The 10,743-nt window shown below is 54.1% G+C and overlaps 1 protein-coding gene across 2 annotated transcripts; it reads left to right on the forward strand.

The window, feature by feature from the left end:
• The first annotated feature begins 556 nt into the window (after positions 1 to 556).
• LOC117090490 (rho-related GTP-binding protein RhoN-like) lies at positions 557 to 5,519 on the forward strand. Of its 2 annotated transcripts, XM_033222822.1 has the most exons (6): positions 557 to 792; positions 1,280 to 1,367; positions 3,454 to 3,563; positions 4,329 to 4,463; positions 4,719 to 4,963; positions 5,380 to 5,519. In XM_033222822.1, the coding sequence occupies exons 1-6, from the start codon at positions 691 to 693 to the stop codon at positions 5,402 to 5,404; spliced, it is 705 nt and encodes a 234-aa protein (XP_033078713.1). In that variant the 5' UTR covers positions 557 to 690; the 3' UTR covers positions 5,405 to 5,519. The 2 variants fall into 2 exon arrangements, with proteins under 2 accessions (XP_033078713.1, XP_033078721.1); XM_033222830.1 differs by having other exon boundaries at positions 4,719 to 5,519.
• Positions 5,520 to 10,743: the final 5,224 nt, after the last annotated feature.

A 10,743-nucleotide genomic window follows, 5' to 3' on the forward strand; every position in this document is an offset into this window, starting at 1 on the left:
GCAACCCGAGACCCGGCTGCCCGTTGTCATGGGGACGGAAAGCTATGATGTCACCACCGTCCGGGTGGGTGTGCTGGGGTTCACCCTCCCATTTCCCCAAGACCCCCTGCCAGGACACGGGCGGAGGCGGGAGAGAAAATCAAAAAGCCTCGCTCCTTCCCCTTAGCATCTCTCTCCCGCCGTGTTCAGGAAGTGGATGGCTGCCCCCGCTCTTGTCCGCACTGGTGCACCTGCGTGCACGCGTGGGTACACAGCAGGGCCGAGCTTCGCGCGTGTGCCGCTCACATTAGTGTACCCCTAAGAACTTCGCTTGAACTCTGCCCTGCCCTTATCTCCGAGAAAGTCAAATAAGCCCTGTTCGGCCTGTCCCAAACCGGCTGGGGCCCCTCAGCCCACACGGGCGCGCTGGACCCGGGCTCTGGGGCCTCTGTTCCCAGGGCTCCGCCCAGATCTGCTGGGCCCCGCCCCCCGGCTGCGCGGGTGGGAGGCGGGGCCGGGGGCGAGGCCGCCAGGCTGGGGGCGGGGCGGAGGGGGGGCCGCGGCCCCGGGAGGGGGCTCGGCGCGGGCCCGCGCGATGCCGGTGTTGGCGGCCCGAGCGGCTGCAGCTGCAGCGGCGGGGGAGGCGGCGGCAGAGGCGGCGGCGGGGCCCGGGAGGGGGGTGGCGTGGGGGACCGGCGCGTAGCCGGGACCATGGAGGGGCAGAGCGGCCGCTGCAAGATCGTGGTGGTGGGAGACGCAGAGTGCGGCAAGACGGCGCTGCTGCAGGTGTTCGCCAAGGACGCCTATCCCGGGGTGAGGGACCTGCGTTTTGGGAGGGGGGCGCTAAGGCTGCTGCGGGATGGGTGACAGGGGCCCTGGGGACGGATGGGAATGGGTACTCGGGTAACCAGGGACAAGATACAGGGGCTGGGAGGACGGGGGGAGGCCTTGAAGGCTCGGGAAGGACTGCAGAGGATTGGGGTGAGAGGAATTAGGGAGCGGGGTGAGATGGATGGGGTTTGGGAGAACCAGAGCTTCCGGGAGGGAGGGTGAGGGGAATGTCGGAGGTCCTGGGCAATGGAGAAGGGAAGAACTAGGGGGCTGAAGGGACCAGGAGGAGGTCTGGGAGCCTAGCAGAGATTCTACGGGGGGCAGGAGCTCCCGGGATCTCCCCTTTGCCCAATCCCAGACCAACTTGTGTCCAGGGGCTGGGCTGGACGGGGTGTGGGAGTGAGGAGGGCATTTATCTGGGGTGAGGACTTGGAGAGAGGATCTCATCTGGATCCATCCGTGTCTGCAGAGTTATGTCCCCACCGTGTTTGAGAACTACACCGCGAGCTTTGAGATCGACAAGCGCCGCATTGAGCTCAACATGTGGGACACTTCAGGTAGCCAAGTCCCTGGGGGTCACCCTGACTTCCAAGGCGGCCCACTCTGTCCCCTCCCTTGGCTAGACCCTTAGGTTCCAGGTCAGCCCAGCCCATCCATCCAATTCCAACAGGAAGGAAAAATCAATTTTCCTCTTAAAGCCAGGGAAACTGAGGCAGAACTTGCGGAGCCTGACAGAAACCATGTCCTAAAGGAGAAAGCCTAGCATCTGAGCCCTTCAGCTGGGTTCTGCCTACCTGGGAAAGTTGGGAAGGAATGGCTTTTAATTTGGAACATGTTTCTTCGGAGATAAGACCGTTTAGAAAAGACATTCAGAGGCCGGGTGCGGTGGCTCACACCTATAATCCTCGTACTTTGGGAGGCCCGGGTGGGCAGATCACCTGAGGTCGGGAGTTCAAGACCAGCCTGGTCAACATGGTTGAAACCCCGTCTCTACTAAAAATACAAACATTAGTTGGGCATGTGGCACGTGCCTGTAATCTTAGCTGCCGGGAGGCCGAGGCAAGAGAATCGCTGGAACCTGGGAGGGGGAGGCTGCAGTGAACCGAGATCATGCCACTGCATTCCAACCGGAGCCAAAGAGCAAGACTTGGCCGGGCGCGGTGGCTCAAGCCTGTAATCCCAGCACTTTGGGAGGCCGAGACGGGTGGATCGCGAGGTCAGGAGATCGAGACCATCCTGGCTAACACGGCGAAACCCCGTCTCTACTAAAAAATAGAAAAAACTAGCCGGGCGAGGTGGCGGGCGCCTGTAGTCCCAGCTACTCGGGAGGCTGAGGCAGGAGAATGGCGTAAACCCGGAGGCGGAGCTTGCAGTGAGCTGAGATCCGGCCACTGCACTCCAGCCTGGGCGACTGTGAGACTCCGTCTCAAAAAAAAAAAAAAAAAAGAGCAAGACTCCGTCTCAAAAAATAAAAAAAGAGAAAAGACATTTAGAATGTCTTGAGTGAGGAGTGGTCAGGGAGCTGTTTGTCTCCATTGAACTAGAGAAATCTGAGGTCAAGTCCCAGGAGAATGGGAGAGTGCTTTCCTGCCACTGCTGTTTTCCTCCTCCCAACATAAGGAGGGTTTTTATTTATTTTTATTTATTTTTATTTTTGAGACGGAGTCTCGCTCTGTCGCCCAGGCTGGAGTGCAGTGGCTGGATCTCAACTCACTGCAAGCTCCGCTTCCCAGGTTTACGCCATTCTCCTGCCTCAGGCTCCCGAGTAGCTGGGACTACAGGTGCCTGCCACCACGCCCGGCTAGTATTTTGTATTTTTTAGTAGAGACAGGGTTTCACCATGTTAGCCAGGATGGTCTCGATCTCCTGACCTCGTGATCCGCCCGTCTCGGCCTCCCAAAGTGCTGGGTTTACAGGCTTGAGCCACCGCACCCAGCCGAGTTTTTCTTTTCCTTTTTTTTTTTTTTTTTTTTGAGGCGGAGTCTCGCTGTCTCCCAGGCTGGAGTGCAGTGACCGGATCTCGGCTCACTGCAAGCTCCGCTTCCCAGGTTTACACCATTCTCCTGCCTCAGCCTCCCGAGTAGCTGGGACTACAGGCGCCTGCCACCTTGCCCGGCTAGTTTTTTTGCATTTTTTAATACAGATGGGGTTTCACTGTGTTAGCCAGGATGGTCTCGATCTCCTGACCTCGTGATCCGCCCGTCTCGGCCTCCCAAAGTGCTGGGATTACAGGCTTGAGCCACCGCGCCCGGCCCCCAGCCGGGTTTTTTACAAGAGTTCCCTTCGGGGCTTTAGACTGCCAAAGCCCAGAAAGTACATGCAACATTTTATGAGAATGACTATAGATTTCATGAGCTTCTCAAAGGGGTCCAAACCTTAGTCAAGAATAAAAATTATTCCTTTTTAAACCCCTAGGGAAGCAGAGAGCCATTTCCCACCATTTGACTCCCCTTCTGCCCACTGCCCCACTTGGGAAGCCCAGACTCCATGATGGGTATTAATGATGGGTATTAATGATGGGTATTAATGGTTGCTCTTTTCCATTCTCTGCTCCCGCCATCCTTTGACCAGGATCTGTAAGGTCTCCCATTCCCTTCCAGGCCTCCCATGCACTCAGGCCCCTCATGCTCTGTCTTCCTTCAGGTTCCTCTTACTATGATAATGTCCGGCCTCTGGCCTATCCTGATTCTGATGCTGTGCTCATCTGCTTCGACATTAGCCGACCAGAAACACTGGACAGTGTTCTCAAGAAGGTGGGAGCCTGGGGAAATAGGGCAGCTAGACTGAGATGGACCAGACCCCATGGTCCTGACATAAAATGGGCCAGGAGGAGGGAGTGATAGCTGGGGTATGGCCATCAGCTGGTTAGCAAGTGAAGCTCTCATCCCTGCCAACCCTGCCTCCAGCCCCCATCCCTCCCAGCCACCCACTTCCTGAAAGTCCTGAGCTGGATACAGCAGCTAGGGGAGGTAGGGGAGTGAAGGGAGAAACACTCACAGGATTCTTTCTCTGCTCTTCCAACTCCTTGGCTGTGGGAGCCCCAGATGGAGGGGATGGGATGTGAAGGCTGATCCTGGAGCTCAGGAAAGCCCTGTGGCCTCCTCTCCAGGCCCCAATTTCCATGAGAAAAGCCAGTGGTGAATGGACAGAAGTCAGCTAGGGCAGCCCCATTCCCAGGTTGGGGAGGGGAGGATGGGATAAATTTGTTCCCAGGAGACAGTATGGGAAAGGTGAGTGGGAATGGGAAGGTTCCAGGCAGCAGATCCTTCATAGCCACTGAGGGAGAAGAGTCCGCAGGCCCACGCCAGCCCTCTCGTCCCCTCTACTTCTCTCTCACCCCATCCTGTTCTCAACCCAAGCCTAGCATTCTCACCTCTTCCTTGTATGGGAGAGTTCTGAGGGATACATGGTTTCCGCATGCTGTGAGGAAGAGAGGGCACACTGCTGGCATGGTGAGCAAAGGCTCACCCTGTGCTTCCCTCCACCCCTCCACAATTCTCTTTTCTTCTCCTACATAGTGGCAAGGAGAGACTCAAGAGTTTTGCCCCAATGCCAAGGTTGTGCTGGTTGGCTGTAAACTGGACATGCGGACTGACCTGGCCACACTGAGGGAGCTGTCCAAGCAGAGGCTTATCCCTGTTACACATGAGCAGGTGCGACCCTTGACCTCTGACCTCATCCCAGCCTAGACCTGTCACCTCTGCACCTTCAGTCTCTGATTTGAAAACACCTTACCTGGCTCATCCTTTGTTCTGGCCTGTGACCTCTGACCTGATCCCTTGACTCTCCCCAGCCCTCACATTCAACTCCAGCCCTCACATTCAACCCCAGCCCTCAGTCTCCGTGCCCCTTTTTAAGCTGCAGGCTAAGACCTATAACTTTCTTCCATGCACTCCTTCCTTTTCCAGGGCACTGTGCTGGCCAAGCAGGTGGGGGCTGTGTCCTACGTTGAGTGCTCCTCCAGGTCCTCTGAGCGCAGCGTCAGGGATGTCTTCCATGTGGCCACAGTGGCCTCCCTTGGCCGTGGCCATAGGCAGCTGCGCCGAACTGACTCACGCCGGGGAATGCAGCGATCCACTCAGCCGTCAGGACGGCCAGACCAGGGGAATGAGGGCGAGATACACAAGGATCGAGCCAAGAGCTGCAACCTCATGTGAGGGGCTAGGAGAGGGCAGAGTGTGAAGAGGGGTGGTGAGGGACACAATTGTTCCCCTGCCTGTGCCCAGGCTTTCTGACCTCCTGAGCCTGGCTGGGAAGTCAGGGCAGGCAGAGCAAGCAATTCTTCTGGGCAGGGGAGCTGGAGGGCAGAAGGGTATCATCATTTCTCATCTCCTCCTCCCTCCTTTTCTCCAGTGGATATTGAGGGAGCTAACAGGGCTAGCATCTGGGGCATGAACTGAGATGGGGCAGGTGGGGATTAGGGAAGCTGCTATCAAATAGTGACCTTGGGGGAGTCTCCTATGTGAAGAGTACCCTCCCTCTCCACCCCCAGTCCCCATATCCTGGTTCTGGCCCAAGGAAAATGTACATTCTATGACCTTCTCTTTTCCTCTCCTCTCACTTCTGCAGCTATTCTCACACACCTAACCTCTAGGCAACATGCACTAAATTCAAAAGCAAGGGGAAGCCCTTCCTCCACCATCAGTCCACCAGCCCTAGAACCTCCCTTGCCTCTACAGTCACCCAATAAAGCCCAAGTCCATGGAAAACGGCTGTGGCTTTAGTTTTGTTGCTTTTTAAAAAAATCAATTGACCAATCTCTAGCAGTAAGAGGGAAAGTTAGACCTCAGCCGAGGAACTTTCCATGTCTGCAGATAGAACAGAGGACAAAGCCATAGGTTGGATCAGAAGTGTCCTTTTAGGAGTCAGAGTTGGGAGAAGGAGACATCCTGGGACTATTCATCCCAGTTAATAAAGTGGGCAATTCTCAGGCCATTAGGGGATTTTAGAGCAGACTGATATGCAATTAGTCAGCATTTCTCAGCCCAGCCAGGCCTGCTGCTAGTGTGGGAGGGGTCCTGCTCACCATCTGTACCCCTGGCTTGGAGTCTGCTGGTGCCGTGGGGGTTGTGAGGGTAAGGAGGCATCAAAAACCTCCACATCACAGAAGCTACCCCTATACAGCGTGAAGTTTCCTAAGGGGTCAGTAGTTTGATTCTGGGGTCTTCTTAGAGGCTCAGGCCAGGGACCTTTCTCTCCTTCCATGCTGAGTTCCTTGATGACTTTCAGGGAAGCATCAGCTGTTAGAGTCACCCCTACCGTCCCTTCAAGGAAAGATGATGGAGAGGACGGCCGAGCGCCTGTTGTCAGGAAAGACAGTGCTGGTCTGTTTTCTCGGGAGTCTGGTTTCAGATTGTCCTGTATTCCCTCCCTGGCTCTGGTCCCACTGGCCTCTTTTCGGTGACATTCTCCCCCAGGAACCATCCCTGGCCCTTCCCTCCCCCAGCCCCAGCCCCAGCCAGTTCTCCCAGACACACTGGAAGAGAACACTGACCTTACCCAACTGTCTGCTGGGATCCCACCCAAATTTATAGCCCATTCCTCCCTCTTCATTCATTCAGCAAGTATGTATTGAACACCAACTGTGTGCCATACACTGGCTTGGGAGATTGCAAGGACCAGTCTCTAAGCTTCTGGAGGCCAACCCAGTGTGGAAGAGAGGTACCCCAGGTGTGAGGGTGCCACGACTGAGGGATATTTGTACATGTACAGGGTGCTATGGGAGCTCCTTGCAGCCTGAGAAGCGAGTCCTATTAGCCAGGTCCTGAGGGTTGAAGAGGAGTTTGCCAGGCAGGGAAGGGGTAGGAAAGGCACTCTGGGCAGAGGGTACAGCATGTGTAAACACGTGGAGATGAGAACGAGCATAGCACTGTTGGGGCTCCCATGGCAGGGAGAATAGAAGACAAGGCTAGGAAGGTACCCTGAGGCTACTGCAGGGTCCACAGAGGAACCAGGATTTCATTCTGAGGATGAATGAAATCATCCTCAGAGGATGAAGCCACCAGGAATTTCAGGCAGAGAGTGAAGTGATCAGAGTTGTTTTTTGGATAGATGGTTATCTGGATGAGGTATTTGGGGCTGGGAGACTTGGCTCTAAGATGTGTCATTTAAAATAGCTTGTCAGCAGTGGCTCACACCTATAATCCCAGCCAAGATTCCTCCTTTGGGAGGCCAAGGTGGGAGGATCGCTTGAGGCCAGGAGTTCGAGACTGCAGTGAGCTATGATCATGCCATTGTCTTCCAGCCTGAGTGTCAGAGTGAGACCCTGTCTCTAAAAATAAAAATAAAAAATGAAAAATAAAAAATAGCTTCTTGTTTCCCTTATGCCAGGTTCCAGTATTGAGAGACAAGAAATTCCCACCTACCACTCCCTGGCTCATCAGATACCCCTATCCCAACCTCTCCTATGGGACTAGTTCATCTCAGCCCATCTCAAAGATTCTAGGATAACTTCAATGGCATTTGAAATTATCTAAGTGCCCCTCAAACTGAGACCTGGTTAGGGACTGACTCAAGGACCCTGAGTCCTCGGCTAAGGGTACAGGAGAGGGCAGGGGCTCCAGGCCCAGCTAGGTGGATCTCCATCTGTCTCTGAGGACTGACCCTTTCCCCACAAAGACCTGCCATAAAAATCGACTTGTGATTTTTAGCTGAGTGGCTTCTCTTTTCCACTTTGGATTTCTCAGTGCATAGCAGGTTCAAGCCTGCAATCACCAAAGTGTAGAATGTGGAGTGTTTGTGCCCCCTCTTTCCTCTAACCTCCATCTCCTGCCATGTGAGCTCAGGGAATGCAAACATAATTAGAAAGATCAATCAGCTGGAGGAACCCCCAAAATTTAATACCTTTTCAATACTACCAGGAATGGATTTTTGGTCCCTTTCTGCAGGTCTGGATTGCCAGATGTTTTGTTTCTGGGGAGGAGGGCTCTGGGCTGAGGAGCTCAGTGGGTGGGAGGAGGGAATGGGATTGTTTCTGATCCTCAAAGGCCTCTGTAGGCTGAAGGGAGGGGACCTTATTCCCTTCCCCACCCCAGATGCAGGAGTCACTCAGCTTTCTTCTCTGCAGCTGTTTCCCTCACCAACTAGACTGGTTTGGGAAACAATGTAGCCTCGTTATACATTTAATGAAATAAACAACTAATCACACTGTGATGGCTGCCAGTGTTTCTGGTTTTTTTTTTTTTGAGACAGAGTCTCGCTCTGTTGCCCAAGCTGGAGTGCAGTGGCCGGATCTCAGCTCACTGCAAGCTCTGCCTCCCGGGTTCACGCCATTCTCCTGCCTCAGCCTCCTGAGTAGCTGGGACTACAGGCGCCCGCCACCTCACCCGGCTAGTTTTTTGTACTTTTTAGTAGAGAAGGGGTTTCACCGTGTTAGCCAGGATGGTCTCGATCTCCTGACCTTGTGATCCGCCCGCCTCGGCCTCCCAAAGTGCTGGGATTACAGGCTTGAGCCACCGCGCCCGGCCTTCTTCTTTTTTTTTGAGACAGAGTTTCGCTCTGTCATTCAGGCTGGAGTGCAGTGGCACCATCTCAGCTCACTGCAACTTCCGTTTACCAGGTTCAGGCGATTCTCCTGCCTCAGCCTCCTGAGTAGCTGGAACTACAGGTGTGTGCCACCACACGCAGCTAATTTTAGGTTTTTTTTTTTTTTTTTTTTTTTTTTTTTGAGACGGAATTTCACTCTTACTGCCCAGGCTGGAGTGTACTGGCGTGATCTCGGCTCATGGCAACCTTGCCTTCTGGGTTCAAGCAATTCTCCTGTCTCAGCCTCCCGAAATAGCTGGGATTACAGCCATGTGCTACCATGCCCGGCTAATTTTGTATTTTTAGTAGAGATGGGGTTCTCCGTGTTGGTCAGGCTGGTCTTGAACTCCCGACCTCAGATGATCCACCTGCCTTGGCCTCCCAAAGTGCTGGGATTACAGGCGTGAGCCACCGTGCCCAGCCATTTTTGTATTTTTAATAGAGACGGGGTTTCACCATATTGGCCAGGATGATCTCGATCTCTTGACTTCAGGATCCACCTGCTTGAGTCTCCCAAAGTGCTGGTATTACAGGCGTGAGCCACCGCGCCTGGCCTAATTTTTGTATTTTTAGTAGAGACAGGGTTTCACCATGTCGGCCAGGATGGTCTCAATCTCCTGACCTCATGATCTGCCCTCCTCGGCCTCCCAAAGTGCTGGGATTACAGGCCTGAGCCACTGCACCCCGCCCTGGTGTTTCTTAACCTAGGCAATAAGCCTGCCTGGGAGGGAGGAGGGGGGACAGTGTGGATGGGAAGAGAGGACTCAATCAAACTCCTGAAACACTTCAGCTGACAAGGGTCCTCCCCTTGTGACTCTGGCCCTCCCAGTAGGGACAGTCATGGGAAGAGCTTCAGATTCGGAGGCAGAAGTCCCGGGGCCTGGGTTGAGCTCTGCTGCTTCTTCCCTGGGGAGTCTTTGGTGAGGCGCAGCACCTCTGTGAACCTCAGTTTTTGCGCCTAGAAAAGGGGTCGGATCACTACATCTTCCTCATTGTGTTGCTGAGCTGATGTCAACTTTTATTCTTTACAACCAAGACACCAAGGCTTAAGTGCTTCTAAACCGGGCCTGAGGGAGTCGGGAAAGGCTTCTTAGAGGGGTATTTTGTGCTGGGACTGGAAGGCTAGAGGAAGACAGAAGACAGGAAGCAGGAGGTGGTTATGTCTTGTTCCCACACCTATCCTGGGCCTGAAGAGAGCTTTAGTGACTCCTCCAAAGATTGAGGTCCCTTCGTCTCCATTTTTCTGAACTCTTATTACTTTTTCTGCAGTCTCTGGGTGAGGACTTCATGTTGCCACAGTGACCCTCTCCCTGCTTCAGATGCACTCAGACTTGTCCTACAGGCTGAGGAAGGTGTGGGGGAAGGGGTCATGTTCCTGAGATGCCCAGTGGGGCAGGCACTCCTGGCACAGCTCTCTCCCCCGACTCCACATTCTCTTCCCCAGGAAAGGGTTTAGCCTTTTGTTCTCAGTTTGTTCTACACAAGGCAGCTCCTCTCCTGCTTCCTTCCTTTCAGCCGGGTTCTCAGATCTCCCTCCATCTGTCTGGTCAATCCCTTACTTGCTGTCCTCAAGGCTGTGAGTGAGGGTCAGAGAGTGGGGAGGCTCCAGGTCAGGAGGTGTGGGATGATTCCCGAGTAGCTACCCGCTAGCAGCCGAGAGACAAGAGAGTCATGTACACTAGTGCCCCTCCCCACAAGAAAATGCCTCTGCTATTGACTCCTAAATAACAGATGTCTGTCTGCATATTAATGAGATTGGACGAATAATTGGTGAGTTTTTCATTCAGTGTCAGAATGAACCGGGAGGCCTTATGTTCATGCACGCAGACACCCACTCACCCCTGACTCTCCCCTTCCCCCACAGCACAATGAAACAGACACAGACGCCAGCAGGCTTGACCCATGAAGGGGAGGGGCAGACGGGGAACCACCGGGAGGGGTGTTAGCAGGAGGGAGACCCCCATGGTTGGTCTGGGTTGCTCAGGTTTCTCTCTTGATCACTGCCTCCCCATCTCCCCAGGGGCAAAAGCTTGCATTTGTGAGATTTCGCCACCCTGCAGAAGGGGCTCAGAGGAGGAGGGGCTGTGGTGGGAGGCAGTTGCTGCCTAGAGGAGAGTAACAAAACAGTGGTCTCCTTCAGCGACTTTGTGCCTCACTTGAGTCTGGAATCAATGAGCCCCTTACCCTGCGTTAGACCCTGTGCCAGGGTGTGAGATGGAAGAACAGAGGTTTTGGAGTCAGGTAACTACAATTTGCTAGCTGGGTGCCCTTGCACAAGTTACTTAACCTCTCTGAGCCTCACCCTTTTTGTCTCTAAGAACACCTACCTTGCAAGATTGAAAGGATGAAATGAGATAAAGTGTGTTATGTGTCTGTCTTAGTGACTGGTTTATAATAGGCCCCAACACA

This window comes from Trachypithecus francoisi, unplaced genomic scaffold (genome assembly GCF_009764315.1).
Source record: "Trachypithecus francoisi isolate TF-2019V2 unplaced genomic scaffold, Tfra_2.0 Contig01023, whole genome shotgun sequence".
In the NCBI taxonomy this organism is placed as follows: domain Eukaryota; kingdom Metazoa; phylum Chordata; class Mammalia; order Primates; family Cercopithecidae; genus Trachypithecus; species Trachypithecus francoisi.